This window comes from Haliaeetus leucocephalus, unplaced genomic scaffold, assembly GCF_000737465.1.
Source record: "Haliaeetus leucocephalus isolate CR32 unplaced genomic scaffold, Haliaeetus_leucocephalus-4.0 Scaffold339, whole genome shotgun sequence".
NCBI classification, from domain to species: domain Eukaryota; kingdom Metazoa; phylum Chordata; class Aves; order Accipitriformes; family Accipitridae; genus Haliaeetus; species Haliaeetus leucocephalus.
This window is the reverse complement of record NW_010972775.1, coordinates 1,632,499-1,654,442: the sequence shown is the minus strand read 5'-3', so window position 1 is coordinate 1,654,442 and position 21,944 is coordinate 1,632,499. Positions and strand designations below refer to the sequence as shown.

At 43.3% G+C, this 21,944-nt stretch overlaps 1 protein-coding gene across 1 annotated transcript in view; it reads left to right on the top strand.

Moving 5' to 3' along the window:
• Positions 1-763: 763 nt before the first annotated feature.
• HCN4 (hyperpolarization activated cyclic nucleotide-gated potassium channel 4) overlaps positions 764-21,944 on the top strand; it is a 105,210-nt gene continuing 84,029 nt past the window's right edge. Inside the window, exon 1 of the mRNA XM_010571590.1 lies at positions 764-1,467. Within this exon, the coding sequence (XP_010569892.1) occupies positions 764-1,467 (704 nt within the window). The remainder of the gene's footprint in view (positions 1,468-21,944) is intronic.

Here is a 21,944-nt window from a genome sequence, read left to right as displayed (position 1 = left end):
CAGCAGCAGCAGCAGCAGCAGCTTTGCGGCGCCCGTTCAGCCACACACACCCTTGGCAGCCAGGCGTTGCCCTTTTAAGAAGCCCGGGTGCTGGCTCAGGTAGGCAGAGCCTGTGTGCAGTAGTCGCTCCTATGGCAACCCAATAGAATGGGATCGCTTCATGAATATTCCCAGGAGCAGAGGCTGCATGAGGAATAAGTGATGACAGTGATGTAAGCAAGCAGTGGCTGCTGCAGGTTGCAGTTCATTGTGTTATTGGCCGGCAGGTTGAGGAGTTTGAGGCACCCGGGCTTGAGCTTCTCTTTCCGGATGATGTCTGCCTGCCGGGAGACACAGCACATTTGCATCTCGAAGCCAACATGGCAAGGCGGCTGCTGCTGCTGCTGCCTCTCTCCCTCGCCTTCCAGCCAGAAGAGTGTGGCTCTCCTCTAGACTTCTTGCCCAGTGCTCTGGATCTGAGCAGACAGGGATTGCAGTAACACTCACCAAGGGGAGACAAGCAGCAAGTAGCCAAATCGGGACAACGGAGGAGGTGTGGGGGGGGACTTTTTTGCCTTCCCTCTTTTTTTTTCCTTCCCTTCTGGATGCAGAGCCTGTGTTTTGATGCAGAGCCTGTGGATGCCACAGTCTGGTAAGGAGATGACACGCCAGTCTCCGGTCCCTTCTGCCCCTTGAGCTGGGGGGCAGGGGCCTGGGGGCAGTGACGGTTCCCCTCCTTGGGCAGAGCAGGGGGGTCTCTCCCTCTAACTGAGCAGCATCGGCCATGGACAAGCTGCCCCCCTCCATGCGCAAGAGGCTCTACAGCCTGCCCCAACAGATAGGACCCAAGGCGTCGATCATGGACGAGGAGGAAGACAGCGACAAGGACACTCGGAGGAAGAGCATCAGGCTGAAGCCACTGCCTTCGCCCTCTGCTGGGAGCACCCGGGCACTCGGGGGAGACCCCAGCAGAGGGGGGGACCCCGGCCTCCAGGAGACGGAGGCAGGCAGCAAGGGCGCCAAGACCAGCACCAACGGGGACTGCCGCCGCTTCAAAGGGAGCCTGTCCTCGCTGACCAGCAGGCACCTCCACGACGCGGCCGAGGAGAAGAGGCTGATCGGCGGTGAAGGGGAGACGGCTTCCCCTAGTGAGGACAAGAGCCCCCCCAGCAGTGGGGAGCTGGAGCAGGGACTGCCAGCGCCCCCACCACCAGCATCCCCCCCGGAGCCCCAGCAGCATCCCCCCCGGGCTTGCTCCTCTACCTCCATCAAAGTGGAAGGAGGAGGAGGGTGCGACCAGATCACCCCAGATGAGGAGCAGAGGCTGGGCCAAGCCGGTTTCATGCAGAGGCAGTTCGGGGCCATGCTCCAGCCGGGGGTCAACAAATTCTCCTTGAGGATGTTTGGCAGCCAGAAGGCCGTGGAGAGGGAGCAGGAAAGGGTTAAGTCTGCCGGGTTCTGGATCATCCATCCCTACAGCGACTTCAGGTACAATCCCCCCCTCCTGGCCCACTCATGTCCAGCTCAGACCTTTCCGCACAGCGCACACACCCAGACTTAACTTTCCTTGTTAATTTCCTAGTCAGAGGAGCTGGAGAACACATCCAAGATCTTCTCCAGTCAAACAATCTGCAGGTTTCATTTTATATTTAAGCTTAATTTTAGTGTCCCCACACTATTATTAATTTTAAATTGTGTTTTTAAACCAACAAGTGTCTTTTGCTTTGGCTTTTTGTAAGGGAAAGCCTCTCCATAAGTTCAGTGTAAATGGGGAAAAAGATTCCCACCTGATGCACAACTCTAGACTAAAAGAGTGGTGTCTGCTGCTTAACTAGTCCTGCATCTCCAGTTCAGAACGTATGGTCTGCCTGGTTAATGTTTCAGTTCCCATTTTCGTACCTGAAAGTCCTCTTCCTTCTGCTTCCCCAAGAGTTAGGGAGGGATGTTGCTACTGTTGCTGTTCTGTAGGCTTCTTACTGCAGCATTGCTTGTCAGGAATTGGTGTGTGCAGGGGATAGCAGCATTCATTAAAAGGGAACTTAACACCTTCAGAGTCTTACAGAGAAAGATTTTCTTTTTTGCGTCTGTAAATCCTTATTTGCAAAATTAAATTGGGCAGGGAATAGTTAACATTATCTTTATGAAAGTAATGGCTTGCTTTCACTCAGATGGCAACATTTCCATGAAGGTTAATAAAGAAGTTAATTTGTAAACCCTAGAGCCAATTTTTGTATAGTTCTGTATAGGAGAGGGGTTGTGTTTGGGTATTTCTGAGTAAAGTATTGTCTACTGCACAGGTGAATTGTCCTCTGCAATATGTATGTAAAGTACTGCAATCAATAATTAATTACTTAGTGCAATCAATGGCTAGGGTTTATTGCTTCAACTTTAATTACAACTGGCTTACATCTCACATTTAAAAGCACACAGAAGAAAATTATTCAAACACATATCTATCAAACTACATGATTTTATTGAATTCTTGGACTCTTCAAGAAACCTTGCATTATTCCCTAAAATACAGTTAGCAAGATAATTGCAGGAAGGAGTTCCAGGGTGGATTTCGGTGCCCAAAGACAGAAATGACAGAAACCTCTTGACACTACCTTTTAGGGATTTAGCAAGCAGTCCACACACTTAGAAGATTCAGCACTGGCACTGAACAGATTCCTTGATATTTGCTTGGATTAACAAATGTTATTAGAAGGCTACGTGAATTGGAAGACTGCACTGTCATTTAAATTCAGTGCATTCAAGTGTCCCAGGCGCACAGCTGACCGAGCATATGAGGGTTTCCAGTAGCTACATCATGATACATAGTCCTTGCAAGTACAATCTTATTCAAACTGAGATTGAAAAGAGTGTAATATTGCTTCCCAGTTGTGACTGATCAAGTAACACCTCACAAACACGGTGAAATGTGAGAGTGATTAGCTTTAAAAATAACAAAACTGATTTCATACTCTTGGCTATAGATCTTTGTATTATTTGCCACAAGTCTGGAGTTAAAAACTAACTACTGAGCTTTCTTAGGTTATTCTAGCAAGATGTTATCTGTGTGTTGCACCCTCAAGGAATTTTGGATTTAGTCTCTGGATTGTATTTGGATTTATGCAAAAGTAGCGTTCAGTTTGCATATCTTCTATGTATCTGTATAGTGGATTTATTCCCTTCCATCTTTATGACTATGTTTTCAGCATAGAACCAGCCTGGCAAACTTAAGTAAAAGGATTGTAGCAGCAGCTGAGGTAACCACCTTGCCCAAGGTGAGATGGTCCTAAGAGTTTATTTTTTAAGATTCCTAGTGAACCAGTGCTTATTCCTTAAAACGGCACAGTAAATTATGAGGTAGGTTTTTATATCTGAGGTACTTGGCTATAGGGCCACTCCTAGCCTTACACAAAGGAATGGAAATATGCAGGGAAGCTTAGACTCTCCCAGGCCAGCTGATCACACTGAGTCTGCTAACACTCAGATGTTTGTATGCGTGCAGATATATATGAATACATGTATGACTTGTTAGTATTAATAATAAAATCCTCCCCTGACGTAGCTTTGCATTGGTGCGGAGAAAGCACAGTGAGTTGGATATCTGTACCCTGGTGCAAGACATTCTCTGCTTGGTGTCAGATTCCAGGTAGGCTGATATCTGGCTGCTTTGTGTTTCTTCTAAATTGATGCTAGAAGCCTAGCACACAAATATGTGCTTTCTCTCTACTATTATATATCAAAATCAGATGGGGCAGTGGTACTGATTGTACAGAGAGACATCTGAAGAGCCCAGGAGGAGTTGGATGCACCACGGTGTGGTCAGTATGTATATTTGGGGGGCAACTTTGTTCACCCGTCTTTCTAGGTCACTTGCAGCATATCTGTTTGAATATGAATGCTGCTTAGAGAAAATGCATGGGCTTCCATGAAAAATGACCTATGAACAATGGCTGCTTGGAAGAAGAGTGGGAGCTTTCCCAGATTCTGTTCAGATTTTGTGTTCCCTCCTTCTCTGAATGCTACTAAAGCATCTGTCTTGGAAAAAACACATGAATATGAATAACATCTTTTGACCTCTGAAATGCAGCAGATTGCACCAAAGAGCAGATATTATCAAAATATATCCTTGACCCAAAGGACTCTATTTTCTGCTTTGCAAATTACGCAGTGCAATGCGTGATTGCTCCTTGTTATAGATGGGTGCAGATTCTGGAGCTTTAGGATCTTGTAAGAGGCATGAGTCTCCATTATCCTGCACTTTGCTGTCACCAAAGCTGTGCAGCAGCATTTGCTGTACAAGTTTCAAGTTAATAAATATTTAGATCCAGATCTTGTTCTCTGTCTTTTTGGAGAAACCAGTTTCACTTCTGAGAGTGAGGTGCATCTCCAGGCATTTTGGTAGAGCTCCAGACTTCATGACTCCTGTCTCAGTACAGTTTGAGATTAGAAGTTTTGAAGGGAACACTCCAGCCCTATTTACTGGAGCTTGATTCTGCTGCGAAATGACATTGGTGTAATTCCTCTGACTTCACGGAGTTGCTGCTTCTTCATGCTATGGGAGAGGAGTTCCTGTTTCAGAATAGAACAGAGGCTTTCATCATAGTCTCATTAAATTATCATTTTAGCATCTAATACAGCTAATTCCAGTGGCAAATCATGACCCTCCAAGAGTAAAGCAAATTAATATAGATTAAGGCTCTGTTGATTTCTGCTTTTAGTCCATTGTGAGGGGAAAAGACACCAAATGACCTTTATAAAAACCAAACTCGGTGCCCCTGAGTACCATGACTAATGCAGTGAACTAGTTCTAGAAGCACTTAAAAGGTGTCTTAGCAATTTCTAATGAAATTAAGAATACTAGCTCCTATTCTGAGGTGCAGATGTATGTGCTAGCGGCTTAAGTTTATTTGCATCTGTGGTTGATCGCACATCGGTGCAGAGCCAAACTATTTCCTAGATCAAGATTTATCTGCGACTTTGAAAGGTTTTTCACTGGGTAGGTAGAATTGTAATTTATTGCTTAGAGGAAGCATTGATCCAGTACAATTGGTTTAATAAAAAAATTCCAGACAAACAATGATCTATCTAGTTTGTAGCTGACTGAAGCATACTGGTTGTAGGTGCTATCCAGAATGGCTTGCAAAAAAGTGTAGCATGCTGCTTTTAGAAAGGCCTGAGAATGCATACACGATCTGAAGGACCAAAATAGTCCAAACAGTGGATGTAAATAGAACTGAACATTATTCACTGCCCAGTAATCTATTAACTTCTTCACAGAAAAGAGAAGCTGCTACCTCCTTGAAAACAATGGAAAATATTCCACTCGGTAACAGTCCCAGCTTCAGGTTTTAGAATTTTTCTTTTCACTGTTCTCCCTTACTTGTAATACTTGTCTGCAAACAGATCCTTTTTTTCATTTGCTTCCTCTGCCAGAGCTCCCTATCTGCTTGGGAACCTGGGGAGTTTTCTGTGGCACCAAAAGAAATAGACACTCAGGTGCGATGTATAAGGTAGGGGAATTCCTGAAGAACAAAATCATTTGCTCCCCTTCACGCTGCTCCAGACCTCTAAGCAGTGTCATTCAGACTGTCTCTCATGGGGAATCAGTGGGATTTACTAATTGTAGTACTAAATACTGAACCCAGTACCATTGGTGGGACTGAGCAAAAATGGGAAGGGTGTGTGTTTACCTTTTCCACTCCCTGGAGTAGAACTGATTTCCAGAGTGCCACAGGGAGTGTTGCTTTGTCTGTGGCGATTGTTTTCATTCGTAAGCTTTTCACTATTTTGTTAGAAGGATAAACAATTTGTGAAGCATACAGCACTGCTTACTGACTTTGGCAGTTCACTTGGGGGGTGTTGCTCTCCCTGCTCTCAGACAGTAACGCCCTTTTCTGTACCTGATGCCCAGAACGCTGCTTCTTGTGCTGGCCTCACTTCATGCCTATCCGCATTCAGAAGCTGCCCACAAACTCTGAACTTATGACTTGTCCACTGCTCATAGCAAAGTAAAATGAAAGCTACCCATTGTGTGAGCCTTATTTACAGCAAATTGAAATTCTGGTTCAGTGAAACCTCTGCTTAGAGGGAAAGGTCAGGAAAACAGTTGCATTAGTAAGAGCACCTGTGTCTGTTGTTAGAAACAAATACAAGTGCAAATCAGACACAGGTTTATTGGTAGGCAGCTCATCTTTTCTTGTTCATGCTGATGGCAGTTGCCTCAAAAACGTATGGGGACACTGCTAGCTGAGGGATGGGAGATGCTTTCCTGAAGTCAGATCTTGCTGTGTTGACCACAGACAACTTTCCTGCTAATTCCCAGGGCAGTTTTGCTGGAGCAGAGTGAGGGGATCCAAACAACAAGAATATGAGGGATAATCCAAACCCTGCTGAACGGCATGGGTTGGATTTCTGTTGTCTTCAGTGGACTGTGAATCAGGCTGCAGAAGAAACATGGTTCTGTGACCATGAACTAAGGGGACCAAACCAGTGCAGCCGTACTTCCCATGTCCATAGCAAGTCATCACATGCTTCCTGCCCTAGTTCACATGTCATGAGGCAGAGGATAAAAAATCCCACACTAGCCAATCAGTGTGGGGATATAGTTTTTTGTATGAGACGTGTTCAGATGCTACAAAAGGCAGTGTTTGAAAACAGGAAGGTCTCAGTAAATGAAACACCTCAGTATATCACCATAGTATGTTTTAAGACTATAATCATATAATCTTACAGTATTTTCATGTATGTTCACATGCAGAAAATGAGATGAAAGTGTATAAATAAATACTAAAGCAAGCACTGAGATTTAAGAAGACGCTAATTAAGATTTTCTGCATAAACTTAATTCAGGCCCTTCATACAAATCTCTGCCAATAGATGAACATATTATCTCTTCCACAGAAACCCATGCCTCATTCAGTGCACACAGGGATGGTTCCTTTGTGAAAAACTATTTAACGTTTTCTCCATCTCTCCTTGTAAGATAGCATATCATATTTATTATATCTTATTCAGATCCTATTCTGAAAAAAACAGGTTAATTTTCTCATGGCCTTTTTTTTCTTTAGCACTTATAAAATATTCAACTATAATAGCAGTAGATGTTCATTTTGCTTCCTGACACCTTGGCTAGGAAACTGGTACTATCATCCCCAGTTTATAGCAAGGTGGTAGAGACTCATAGAGATTAAGGTCAAAACCATTAATTAACTTGGTGTAGTCAATTTGAGGACCTGTTTTGCAGAGTAGGTAGCATTACACAGCATACCTTATGTTCAGAGCTCTGCCTCTGTGGGTGCTTAGTAAGGGATCAAACACCGCTGTGACCCGGAAGACAAGGGCACAGAGATAATGACTACCTGTTTTAAGAGTAATGGGTGCTTTAAGAGGATTGGGACATTCTGATTTGGACCATTTCTTAGACTAGCTTGGTGAGCAGCCAGACTGAGAAATAGGCATGCCTGTCCCACCCACCCTCTTCCTAAGCCTCTGATGTTTGTTAGTTTATTTGTTGTTATAGAAAAAAAAAAGCTGTAAACAATGACATGGTATTCACACAATAATATTATTCTAATTACAGTTTGGAACTGAGCGATTTGCCTAACACCTCTGCAGGAACTTTTTGGCAGAGATGGAATCTCCAGGGCACCGCTCATCTGCCCTAGCCATCACATCTCATTCTGCAGTTCCTTATCTCTTTTATTGCAAACCTTCCAGATTGTGCAAGAAATGAGCTCCTATAGAAAATCTCTTTCCTGCACAGATCTGCCTCAAGTCCTTCCTCTCATCTTGAATGAAGCATGAATTCTATGGGAAGAGCTATTTTGAATCATGTAATGACTGTAACATAATACATGCGTACAACTAACCTCCATTCTGCTATTTCATAACTTCAGCTTTTGACTTTGCAGTCTAATTTTTAATACAGTGTTTTTGTACAGTTGTTGAGGTTTTAAAAAACAAATAAATCCCTATCCTCATCATAATAATATCTCTGGATTTATTAACAGGTATGGATATTTTCAAGGATATGCTGCACTGCCCTCTGCTCTGAATTAAGCAATGCCTGGTAGCAGGTAGTTACAGCAGAGAAACAATGATGCACCAGGTTCTTGGGTTACTCTCCAGGCTTCCAAAGGAAATAGACTCTGCTTATTATAAACTCTCTGCTTGTTTTCTCCCCAGTACCTAACCATGATGCCTTCTGCCCCACTCTGTCCAACCTGTTGTTTTCTCCATCGCTCACTTCAAGTTTGTGTTTCTTATCCCACCAGTCCCATCTCCATTTTCTAGGCTTCTCGTGGCAGGTTTCTTGTCCAGCCGGTCCTGGGTCCCAATACCCAGCTTATCATCTGATCACTGTTTTCCACCTTGCCTTAGTTTTTATTCATGCCTCTCCTGCATCCCTCCCCCTCCCCCCCCTTGCCCCGCCATTTTCCAGTTGCAGTATGTTGCTCTTGGCACTTTACTCAGTCCGGTTTCCTCCCTTGCCAGTCTCCATCCTTATCCTTCAGGTTTTTTTCTGGGTGAGTCTCCCCAGATTAGTTTCCTTTCCTTCTATATATTCTTACTTGCTATCGTCCCTCCGACTCTTCAAAGACTCTCAGTTTTCTCAGTTCCTGCTTTTCTTCCTGATTTAAGAATGGATCATTTTGCCCAGTAATTTAAAACCCTTCGACGTGATCCCTCTTTCCATTCTTGGACACTACCACCTCAGCAATGTTTAGACAAACTCTACCCATTTTTATTTTTTAAACTTGAAATATCTCAATCTTTGGAGCTAAGCATTTAAAATGGTGAATTTGTATAGAAGCACAATCTCCACTGCATTAGTGTGAAACAGATTTTATTTATGGGAAAAAAATGTGTTTTCTAAAGGTGTTTATTGGTAGGCACACACAGAGTCAGTGTAGGACTTTTCAGTACTATTATAAGCAGGTAAACTTAAGCTTTCAATACAGTGTTACTCTGGTTAGGTAACTGTGCTAGTGCTTTCTGTTGCACTGAGTTTTTTCTGCTGTAGAGTCACTGCTGCTGCACTGAAATCCATTTATTATGCAGATAAAAGAGTGATCTTTGTCTGGAGATAACATAGTGTCATTTTAGCTTGAAACCATTGAAATTTGTCTTTGTTTCTGATGTGTTATGAGCATCTCATTAGCAAGCCCATGAATCCCTCAGTTTGCTCTTGAAACCAACTATCTGAGCTCTCATCTCTGCCAGAGCATAGATTTCTTCCTTTCTCTTATTTTTGAAAGCTGTGTTGGTGCCAAGGCAGTTATAGGTCAATTGAGTTATTGTTGGTTCTAATTGGCACTCTAACAAGCTATTAAATCAATTTACCTACAGATGAATGTCACTCAAAAACAAAGGTGCCAACTCCTTTTCTGTCTTTGAGAACTTCAAAAAAACCCATTTCCACTGATGAGTGTAAGGGAAAGGCCAGTCTGTAGGGAAGTGACTAGTGAGAGCATAAGATTTTACCCCTAAATGTTTACGCCAGGAGGTCTATGGCTGAACAAGGTCCAGGCTGTTCCTGTCTGTGGAGGGATGAGACTATTTCCAGAACTCAAGGCCAAGAGGAAGAATTAAGAAAATCACCAACTCTGACAAATGCTCCTATATCCCTTCCCTGGTTTGTAACAGAGCATAGATTTATTTCCATGTGGAGAGACCTACATCCTCTTCTCCTCCTTTATTGGTTCTCTGTGTCCCACATGTGTTCCTGTGACTGCTGGTGCAGATGTAGTATCCACAACCATCTTTCAAATCAGGCAGCACCTGGCTGGTGACATCATTACCTTTTTGGTGTCCAGTGACCTATAACTTCATGAGATTTACTTGCTCTGTGTTGCAGAAGAGTCAGTGTTATTATGGTGAATAGGGTTGATTTAAGTTCTGTTTTGAAACGTTTAGATAACCTCTTCCTCTAGCAGCCATACAGTGCTTATTCCCACATTATCTGGGCATTTCTTAGTGAGATGGTTGTAAACCAGTCACTTTTCACCCTACAAGTCAGGACAAGGTTTCTTGACCAAGCAGCACTGCAAGTTCATGTTGGGGTCTCCAAATCAAAGCTGCTTTATATGTGACAAGCAGTAAGAACTGCTCAGGTATCCTTGCTTAAGTGGGCAATTTTTTTGGTAAGCACAAGGCAGATGAGAACATAGCTTGGCTCTGTGCAGTTCTACAGCTCTGCAGTGCTGACAGCACTAAAATCAGGGTTTTGTCAGCAGACAAAGCAGTTAGGACTCCAGAAACAGGGAAGAGAGAGCAGATGTGTGCGGGGCTAACAAGGTGCTATTATAGAGACCTTTTTCTGCCCCTTTTCCGTGTTGAATGGTTTGCTACCTGGGAAGTCCCTTTACAAATTGAAATTATTCATTCCACACAGTATATTCACAGTGGCTGACATCAAATATGGTCACCCCGTGCCTAGTATTAGCACCAGACTGTAGTAAAACCAGGCTGTTAACTCCTGAAGAGACGCTACATGCAGCAGGGGAAAACAGTGCTGGTGAGAGCAAAGCAGATGAGCATCCAAAGGGGAATTCCAAGGTCAGCTTGAGGGCCCACCACTTGGACATTATAGGGGCACAAATGCTTCCCCAGCGATGCGCAAAAGCTAATCTCTTTTGTGGTGACTCGTCCAAATGTGCTAATTAAGGATTTAAATCTCTGCCTCTTTGGATGGAGAGGTTGTCTGTGTTTATGCATCTATTGTTAAAGAGCTTAGAGGCAGGAGAGGTGCTGCAGGTTGCCAGCTGACTCTAGTGTGGGAGATATAACCCCTTTTTTTTTATTTTCACAACTGCTCAGGGTTCTTGTGACTGCCAGGAAGTCAGTAGCTGTGCACTGAGTAACTCCTCATCCCTGTACACAGCTCCAGTGAGACTGTATGCAGAGGAACTCTGATGGGATTCAGTTTTCCTGGTCAGAGCTGCTGAGCACTGTTAGTCTGATGCTTGGTTCCACCCTCTGCATGTTTGGGGGATGGAAAGGCTAGTGAAGTGCATTTGGATTTGCCTGGGTGTGGGAAAGATATGTCTTGCAAAGTTATCGGCGCTCTGAAGCTTGTGAAGGAGATAACAGCTGCATTCCAAAGACTTGGGGACTCCACATGAGTAAGTCCCTTCCTCCCAGCCGTTGCTTCACACGTGATTTAAGGGCAAGGTGCTAACTCATCACAGTACTAACTTCATTGTTATCCAGTGCAATGTCTCGTCTGCAAAGGAGTTGTGTGTGCACATGTGTATGTGCGTGTCTCCGGGAGACGGAAGAAGTGGAGGCCCCTAATCATCCAGCCCTGCTCTGTGTGTTCTCTCACCTCTGTCCACCTTTGTGACCAGGCTGGAGGGATGGTGCAGAGCACAGGGGTGTGGGCTGAGCAAGTGCAGTGACATCTTGGCTCTCTGCAGAGAAGCAGAAGTTGCATTAGGCATAGTGAAGCAGTGCAAAGGTGACGTTTCCTGGCAGTGTCAGGGTTTGGACTAGCTCTCCCAACAGTCAAAATGATAACAGAAACGATAATGATGACTGACTCTATGCAGCTTTTTTAACAATAGGAAACCTGCTTTCAGTAAGCAAAAATTCTTGATGCTTGATCTTTTCCCCTTTGCTTTAAAGTACTAATGCGTGCACAAGTCATACTTCTATTAATAGCAAGAGGAATATTTTTTTCCATCCCTGGTTTTCTGTGAATTGTGGGGAGGGCAGGAGAAAGGACCAGTCTAGACTACAGATCATGGTCTGTTCTCCTTGATGCCTCTACAAACCATTTGTATCATTCTCCCATGCTGATTTAGCTGCAGATACACTTTGAATCATAAGCAGTGTATAACAGATCGAAGGACAAACTGGAAGGCAGGGCAGGCATCTAGTTTTGACCCTGTGAGCCATCTGAACAGAATACTCTGTGCCTTGATTTCTCCAACTTTGAAAAGGGGGTGATGGTACTGCCAGGGGCCATGGAAGAAGCTGTAAAACTCAAAAATATTTTAATGTAACAGAAGATGCCAGAGTAGATATCAGCAAGGGTGTGGTTAATATCTACAAGGCAGTTTCATGAGAATTTCTTCATGATTATCCTTTTCTGTGTACTGCTGTAGATTTGGTTACATCTCTTGTCCATCTTTTGTTAGGACCACAAAAATGAGTAGATCCATGTACTGTTAGGTGATTTCTGAATATTTGGTTCCTTTGTCTTTATAAGGAAACTGGTTACTAACGCCTGTACAGTCCCATGTATGGTGCTATATTGTGTGGCACATTTAGAACTAGGCTGAAAAAAGGTAGGAGAAAAGCCTGCATGGGGAGGGAGACAAGATGAATTTTACCTTTTGTGTCTGTAAATGTGAATTGTGCAGCCCCTGCATGGGGTTTGGAGATGCTCTAAAAAGAAAATGTTCCATCTTTTCCTCACTGGTCATGTGTATTGCAAGGTGTGCTACCCTTTTCTTTGGGAATATGTGACTTCTTGACTTTAGTAAACACTTCAGAATAAAAGGTCTAGCACAGGAGCTGGCAAGATGTCTGTCCTTTTCTGTGGTGTGGCAGCTTTAGAAAACATTCTCTAAGCTCGCGGACTGTTGAATCTTTTGGATAATCTGTTGTGACCCTTGGCTTTTAGTGTAAACGCAAGTGTGCTTCAGATCATGCCAGCCGTGGTTAAGGTGATACACTGTGTATACTATCGTTAGAGAGCAGCTAGGCTTTTTGCACAGTTGGGAGTTGGAACAAATGCCTGGGTTGAAGACATAATTAAATCAAACTCCAGATTTTGCAATGACTGTTGGCTCAACCCTGACTGCATTTGGAAAGTTTGTGGTCCTCAGTTTTGCAAAACCTCATGTAAAGTTACATCATTCGGAGCTTCTCTCCGTGTATTCCCATTATGACTGGGCTCCTCTGCTGCCTCTTTGCACCACAGGCACTCCTCTCTCATCTACTCCTGATCCATCATCCAAATGGGGCGAATTCCTCTGGCTTCTTGTTGTCTACATATATTGATCTAAAGTTGTGCCAATGACTCCCAAACAAGGGCAGCTCTGCTGGTTGCATGCTCCTTTTGCAGCACAAACGGGAATTTAGGCTAACAGAGGCAGATGTGGGTATGGCCTAGGGCTCCTGCTTTTGAACAGGGGATCTGGAAGCCTCATCTGCAAGTAAATTCACACAGCAAAGTCTGCACTGCAGACAAAAAAAGATTTGCCTTGACATCATCTGCCCTGCTCTGAGATCCGCAGTCAGTCAGGAGAGCAATGCACGGCTCCCAGCCTCTCTAGCTCAGTAGAATTAAGGCTAAGCTTCATCATGAGCTAATGCAAGCTGTTCCCACCCCAAATAATTGGCTGCTGGATGACTTTGTGTCTGTCTAACCATTACTGCATGTGGGTGGATGTGTTATGTGTGTGTGAATGAGTCTGCTTTGGAAATTAATACATAACATTGGGGGTGCATCTAATAATACAATACCTCATGAGTGATGTGGATGTGAGAAGTGTAAAACAGAGCTGAGCATGTCAAACATCTGTACAGAGATCACTCTCCCTGGTACCACAGGATGGTGATTCCCATGTTCAGACCACCACTACCTCTTTTTTGCTCTTCCTCCCACCCTAAAACACCTCAGACATCCTTCCAGTCCTCTGTTTCCCATAGCCAAAATTTTAAAGCAGAAAAAAAAAAGCAGTGAAACTTCTCAAAAGCTCAGTCTCCCAATCAGCACAACCCTCTTTGCAGGGCAGAGCACCCCATGGTGAATAGGAAATGACAGAGGTGTTGGCTTGTCCATAGAGATGAAAGACAATGCCTATCCATGAGTGTTGGAGACACTGATGTATAGAAGTCGTGCATGACTTGGGGAGTCAGGAGATGTAACCCCTCTGGGACTTGGCAGCTGTTATAGGGTATTATTTTCACAACACTGAGCTGTTCTTAAACACTTCCTCTAGTGTAATCGTCACACACACATTTTCTCAGTAATGGCAGGCCATCAGCATTTCTTTCCAGTCTTCTTAGATAAGATGTACAGAGACAAGCTGTGAAAGAGTTGAACAAGATGCCTTGACGTTAGTCATTCACATTTCCTCAGCTTGGCCCATGAATAAGCTTTAGGCCTTGTTTTCTGTACACAGTCTTGTGGCTGAGGTTTTTTTTCAGGGAAAGTGTGCCTCATTCAAGTGAGGAGAGGTAAGTGGAAACTTGTGCCTGCCCCAAACTTGGATACTAAGATCTGCAGTCCAGTTAGGGAAGAAGACATACGGTTGGCTATACTTCCAGTTGTAATGGTTCAAGGTGGAGCATAGCTTTCCTACAGCTGGTCACAAGAGGAGGGGAGAGAATTCTTCACAAGCTCTTTGAAAACTTTTTTTTCAAAGGAAAAATGTATATGGTCCTGGTTAGCTCAGAAAGCAGAAGGGAGAATATTCCAAAAAAAGTAGTTTTGTAGTAATATAAACTACCCTGATCATTCAAAATCCATGGCTATTGACAGAGCAGCCTACTAGCAGACAGATAACACTGCAAGTAATTTTAGTAGTTTAAATGGTGTACTTCAGCTTTATTCATACACTGCCCTGACACAGTAGTTGTATGTTGTTCTGCTGTGTACTGTGTAACTGCTGCATTTCACCTCAGTGTTAGCCTTGCAACAGTGCTGGGTAAAATTATTTCTCCACACACTGGGATTCTTGTGGATGCGGAAAGATAGATCATAATTTCTTTGAAATTAGGTTTTTTTCAGTAGGCTTATGGAGCCAGATTCCTTGGTGAGAATCCATTGCAGCTAGTGGGGGTGACACTGGGAATCAGTTTTATTCCTTAGAGCTACTTCTGGCCTGTCTCTCTTGTATACGTACCTCTGAAGCACATATGGGCACTGTGTCTAGCACTGTCTGAGACCTGCTAATACTGCACTACAGTGAGAGATAACAGATTACATTCACATTTTGATGTTTGTGGAATGGATCTTCAAAGCAGGATTTAGTGAGGCTAGCTCTCTGTTGCTACAGTGGAAGTATTTTAGAGCACTGAATTTTCTGCTCATCGCTCACAAAATAGCTATTTCTGATTCAGTGATGTCTTTCATAAAGGAGATCCCTAATTTACAATCTGAATAGCTAATGAGCTAAAATGTTTTTTTGATATACTTGAGAGCAGAGCTAACCTGCTATCTGCTTTTCCTGGACTCCAGTGGAAGACCTTCCACTGTTCCCCACTGAAACCAGGGTATGCTGAGGATCTTGGCTCAAGTGACTTGCAGAGCTTTCTTCCAGGTACCCACATCACTGAACCATCTTTATACTTCTTTTTCTCAGCCTTCCTGTGATCTATTGAGTGCCAGCCAGTTGGGCTGAGTCATATCACATATATTTCTGGTGGGATGAATTTGAAAGAACACAGAGGAAACCCCTAGCTTTTGCCTTACTACTAAGCTTACTTAAACAGAAGGACTAGATTAACTAAAAAGGAGAAAAACATTGAAATCATGTAATCAAGCATTATTGAAGTGCGCAAGTTCCTGGCTAATTTACATAATATGCTAGCACTTCCTGCTCCTGCTGAAATCAAAGTTTAAGTCAGTGCCTGCTACAGTGGCCTTGAAACTGGGTCCTGTATGTGTAGAAGTAAAAAACTGCAAGTATATTCCATGTTTTAGAGAAGAGGGCCTTTGAGAGCGCATTGTTGTTTCTTGGAAAAGCTGGAATTTATTGAGACATTGCTCCCATCCTAGGTACCCAAAACAGGGCAGGGAACAGTCTTGCCTCTAGGCACCACAAGCAAAGGATAAGACATGTCTTGTCTTTTAAGACACAAAATTTAGAGGTCTGGAATAGTCTTTTGTGGCTGTAACTTTCAGTACCAAGAGCATGTTTAGGTTCTTTTAGGGTTTCTTCTTCCAGACTTGGGACCAGAAGTACATGTTTCTAGATTGGCGAGGAGGGCTGTGGTATCCACCAAGTGCCATTGCCCATCTTGCAGTTGCATGTGCTTCTCTGGGCTTCAGGCATGAATAGACCCTGTCCTCACCAAAAGAGGAAAAGAAAATAGAGCTCTGTGGTGAGTTCCTGCCTTGAAGCAAGGGGATTTAAAATTTAAAACAGGTAGATTTGAAATATATACTTACATCCCATTTGTCAGTGGAATCTGCACCTTAAATAGGCAGGAAAGTGCTTGAATATCACTGCCTTGGAATAGATACCCGTCCTGCTATCCTTTTGGTAATTGTTTACTTTGTCAACAAAACTACTTGCATGTTTCAGTTATACCTGAAGTCTGTGGTAATTATATTGGTCATATGTCCAAAAGTCTTTAAAGAGATTTCACATTATTTCACATTTAATTTATAGCATGTCTGAGCCCTGATGCTGAAGTGCAAATACAGGGGTTTTTTTCATTATTTATTGGGTTTTCATGACTATCATATCTGCATTGTCCCAGCTGTTTGTAGAAATAGCTTTGTAATATTTCTGTGAAATAGCAAGGACATACATTCCCATTTTATCTCTGGAAAACTAATATATAGAGAAACTACATTATTTTCTAGCAAGTTGCTCACAGAATCTGAACTTGAGTTGTGTGGACAGCACAGTCTAGTAGTTCTTCAGTGACAGGACTGTCCTACCTTTTTCTGCAGTGTCCCTCTAGGTAGGATGAAAACTGGCAGGCTGGAGCCTCCTTGTTATGTATTGATGGAAAATGGGCTGCATCAATCTGAATATATTTCTGAAACAACTTGTTTCTGGCAGGTTGTTCATTCTAAAAATATATTTATTTCTAATTGCTGAGCAGAATGCTTAATGAATTCTTCCTTCCCAAGAACAATTAATCAAAGAAATGATTTAGGGCTGGCACTTGCTCCCCCAGGGCTCAATGGCTGTGTTCCATTGACTTAAATAGAGCAGATCAAGTCCAGCCCATACTGGAAAAGATTTATCTAAGCATTTTTTAATGGTGCCCATCACTATTTGTCTGGATGTCTCTGGCAGAAAAGTACTATATATATTGGAGGAGCAGCACTGGACATGACAGTAGAGTTACAGCAAGCTGCTGTGTTTTGCAGCCAGTGTTGTATAATTTTTTAAAGAGAGGTATTATGCAAATTCCCATTGATCATAATGGTGATTCAGAATGGTAAGGAAAGAAGGAGCTGCAGTTACAACTTGCTTCAGAAGGTTTCTTGACTGGAACAAACGGCTGGAGAGGACTGTGTGGGTCACTGAGACCCTGCAACATGGATTAGAGCTTTGATAAAGGAGAATCCCCTGGGAATCCCCACCACATCACAAGTTGTGTCCTTTCTACAAAAGATCAGAAGTCAGAAATTTGCAGCATGTCCTGGAAAGAGCGGGAGAGATCCATCAACGTCCTGCATCTTGGCAAAAGCCAGATGTATGTTAAGTGAAAATGCACAGATCCCCTAGCACCTGCTTCCTTTACAGGGGTGTCATGTAACATGCTCCATGCCACACAGGAAGATGAAAAGCCAAAATGGCTCCTACCAGTCTGACAGAGGGGAAAAGCCTTATATGCCCTGAATGTGGCCACTGAATTTTTTATATTCTGTATAATAAGTGATTCAAAGCATCCTCTTTGGGCAAGTGTGTCTGACAGTATCCTTTCTAGGGGTGAATATATTTTAAATGCCCGGTTTCTGAGTTTTTCATTCTCCTATCTCAGAGTATGCACCAAGTCCTCCTCATTTTTCCCCAAGTCTCCTGCTGCCCTTAAGCTTCTGCTGGGTTTCCTCATTTCAGTCAGTTCAACGCAGATATGTTTGTGGAGACAACAAATAAACTGAAAAAGGCTTTGGAGCACAGTGGCTCCTTGCGTAAGAACTGCCTTTCTGTAGAGCTGAAATGCTGAGTTGTGAGCTGAGTTGAGTGCCCTTAAGACACTTGAGTGGACATCAGGATTCCTGGTCTCTTCTCCTTTCTGCTGTGGACTTGCATGTGAGTGAGGCACTCGGGAAATAACTGCCTGTCTGTGCCTCAGTTTCCCCTGCTAGCAGATGCTGAGGATGAGACTCAGCCACCTGTCATAAAGTGCTTTGAGGTCAAAAGGAAAAAAATCTCTTGTGAGCTACATACTGTTTCAGTACATGCAGTAATTAATTCAGCATCCAGTGTTTGGAGGGGATAGTGGATTCACGTGGATGCCTTAGATAAGCATAGCCTTAGCACAGTATGTTTCTTCTGAGACCTAAAATAATCAGAGGCAATTGGACTTTTTTTTCCTTAACTGCTGCATTTTTAGAAGGTGATTCATCTCTTGTCTGGGGTCTCGGATACCTGAATAGCACCAAGATCCCAGCAGCATTAGTCTTTTTGAGGATTCATTGTGCTCCAATCCAGCCTGAATAACTCATTGCAAACAAGAGTCTGATGTTAGCAGCAGGAGCGTTGGGGAGGAAAACTATTTTCTGCTTTTAAAACTGAAACACGCATAGTCACTACCTTGTTACCTCGTCACTCCCTTCCACCCCCATCTTCTCTTCCCCACAGAAAGAGGCTTATGGCTGTGGCACTTGGTGCTGAAGTTTGTCCGAAACAGTGACGCCAGCATTAACATTTCCCACCAGGGCTGAAAGTAACGATGTAAATCAGTGTTCTTCTGTTGTTTCTTATAAAATAATACTGATCAGTAGGAGCTGACGTTTGGAAACAGTACAAAATATATACTCCATCCATCTCAATCCATGGTCCTTACATATTACTCCTTTGGCACCTCCTCAGCCTCTAACATTTGAAGCCATGCTTTTGTTCACAGAGTAGGCAGAAAATCTGCACTAGAGTTGCCATCCCTGTTGGCCAAAGCGTTTTTAACCCAGGAGCAACACCTGTTAAAGAAGGCATTTGACTTGGGAGTGTAAGTTAGGAGTGAACTCTCTCTTCCAGGTCTTCTTATCCCTGTGCTGTGTAACCGTTAGGTCTGTGGTGAAGTGTCCTTGTCAGGGATGAAAGCTACATGTAGGCAACGTGTTCTGTCACTCTGGCTTTCTCTCTTCTCAGTGAGCATGTGGTTGAGGAAGTTTTGAGCCTGTAGAGTAACACAGCTTTGAATATGATCATTCCAGCAGACCATTGGAAAACCCCAAACTACTTTCTATTACCTCTTTCTGGCAGTTTTTTTGGATTCCCATCCTGCCATTAAGCAGGAAAGAGGTTAAAATTTGTCTCCCTGCCCATCTGACATATCTAGGGCTCACGCAGAGTGGTAGGAATAAGCGTGCATGGGTGCTGAAATCTGGCAGGTGCTGTTGCTTGTCTCAGACATAAATCCTAGTAACTTTAAAAGTTTAAGAGAGAATATGAGAGCACGTGTGCCTTATTCTGCAAGCAGAGATGGGTCTCACTGAGTAAATTGCTTCATGTAGCTGAACAACAGCTGCATCAGGTTCAGGTTTGATCCTTCCTCAGGCACAGGAAGCTCTTCCTCTGTTTTTTGGTCTTTCATCGTAAGGTAACTGGATATAAATGGCCAGGTACTCAGCTAAACAACATACATAGTTGTTTCTAAGGCTGCTTAAGCCCACCAGTGACCTGCTGAGGTGATGGTTGTCCTGGTGGTGCATGGTTCAAAGGTTATGGTGGGTACCCCAAACCTGGGTTTCTAGGAGCCTCTATGAGAGCCTAGATGTTGTAATAAGAGACCTCCTGTTTGACCTTGCTTTCCATTTGGGGAGGCTGGGGTTGTTATTCCTAATCAACACCAAGCTGTGGCATAGCAATACCTAGGAGGAACATTTTTAGCATCTTGAATGGCTAGAAGTCTTTTTCTCAGCCTGGCTGATGACTTACCTATCTGCTGCATGTGTTTGTCACCTCTGTGTGGACTACTGCAGAGCATGAGGGCATAAATTTGTCTATCCAAAGCAAAACAACAGCTAGCAGAAAGCAGAGCAATGTCCTCTCCACTGTCCCCCACTTTCTAAACTGTGATTCTTATCTAGTTATGTGACTCATCTCATCTCTCTGCCCTATTTTAGTGTTTAATTTTAGTAAAATTGGGTTCTTGGTGGTGAGGCTGACATCCTCATCTCGTGTAAACTCATATTATGTCAGGAGAGCCATGTCAATACAAAATAGTTAAGATTCCAGCCTGTCATCCTTGTAATTTACCAAGAAGATAAGTTGGTGGAAGATACCTGTTCCATCAGTTGGTGTTGTATGTCCTCTGCCACTCTTGCAGTAGCATTTACTCTGAACTAATACACATACGTACATATATATATATCATCTATGTAGATGTAAAGTCTGTACCTGCAGCACTGAATCCTGTAAGTGTGAGCTGCTGTTAATACTCTGGCAAGTAACAGTGAAACATCAGATTCAGAGAAGTAGGCTTTGAAATCTCCACCTGTATGTCTCTGAGAAATTGGAGTCTGCGCACTGAAATAAGATGCAGTTGCTTTCCTTCATATATTTAGGTACAAATCACATCCTTGGCCCAATATCACTGCTTTTTGACACAATTCAGAACTCACTAGTGCAGATCCACCTTTCTAACAGACAGCCCGAACATTTGAATTTGACTCATGCTAGATGTTGGATATAGGCCAGGGCCTGAACTTCATAATGTCACAACTTATGCATGTCTTTAGGTTTTAGTCCTTCACATTCCACAACACACTCATGATGACTTGGAAGCTGCAGCCCTTATTGATCTATCTGTTCTCTACAATAACAACGTATGGCAGGTTTCCATGGCAATAGGTCCCCCTAAAGGGGCTTCCTTCCTTTCCTCAGTTTATTGGTCTTTTTCATTATTAAATCATCAGAGATAAATGCACACAGAGAAGGGTCAACGTCTGGATCAATGGACAGCAAACAAAAAGGAACTTTTCCATATTCATACAAGCAAGAGATTTCAGAAGATCAAACAATGCAGAATTGCCAGGCCGTTAGCATGTCAGTCTCATACATAATGTATTCTGGGAGTTCTGTGAAATCAATACACATCTAACACCTTGAAAACCTTTGGGATTCAGCATGGAGGTGGGGGCAGAGGAGGGGGGAATCAAGAAATATTTATGAGTGCAGTAGGGTGGGATGTGAAGAGAGGGTTAAGCTCTCTGGCTTGGGCTTTCTGCCATGAGCGCAGTTTTGGTTAAATGCTACAAATAGAAAATTGTACTAAATTCTCTAACTCTGGGAGGATGTGGTGTTGCAGGTTTCTTTTGATGAAGTTTGATGAGACAGCCACGCAGTGGAACACATCTTAGGCAGTGACGTGGCTCTGTAGGAGGTGATCCCAGACCACCAGCAGCTGGTGTGCAATCTGTCTATACCTTCCCTCAACAAGGAGCCTGAAATGGTCTAACGTACCACTAGCAGGGAGAGGAGTCTGTCCAGACAGGTTAGAGCTTGGTTTGCTAGTGGTTACACTGACCTGGTTTCCTTCTAGAGGAAACTTGTGCTTATACATCTCCCACTGAATCTGTACCATATTATCTTCATAATGGTGTCTCCAGCCACTGCTGCAATTTATATCTTTGATCACCTTGGTGCTATGAGAACAGCAATAAATTGTCTAGGTTCAGTGTGTAAATATTCTTCCTTTGGGCCTTCAGAAAGAGAGGGAATAAGCTTTCCTATAGGTAGTACCCACAAAAATTTCACTGCTTTTGCAGCTTGTTACAAGGGAGTTCTCCATGAGCTAGTAATAGCTGCGTCCAGGCAAGTGAGAAAATATTACTAATGCTGTTTTTAGTTGGAAATGGGATGTGTGCTCTATTGGCCTCCGTGCTCTAAATTTAGAGCCGGAACAAACGAAGTCTCTGGTGGCTATCTCTGTTTCTGTGTGTGCATTCCCCAAAGGGGGAAATGAAATCTTTATTTTTACCTTTCTGGGAAGATTGGGTTCTAAGTATAGATTTAAGATATGGTTTAATTTGTGAAGATGATATCTGCAGGCAGGAAGGCAGCGGGAGTTGAGGAGACTGGTCAATTGACTACTTCGTGCAGAATCCACCA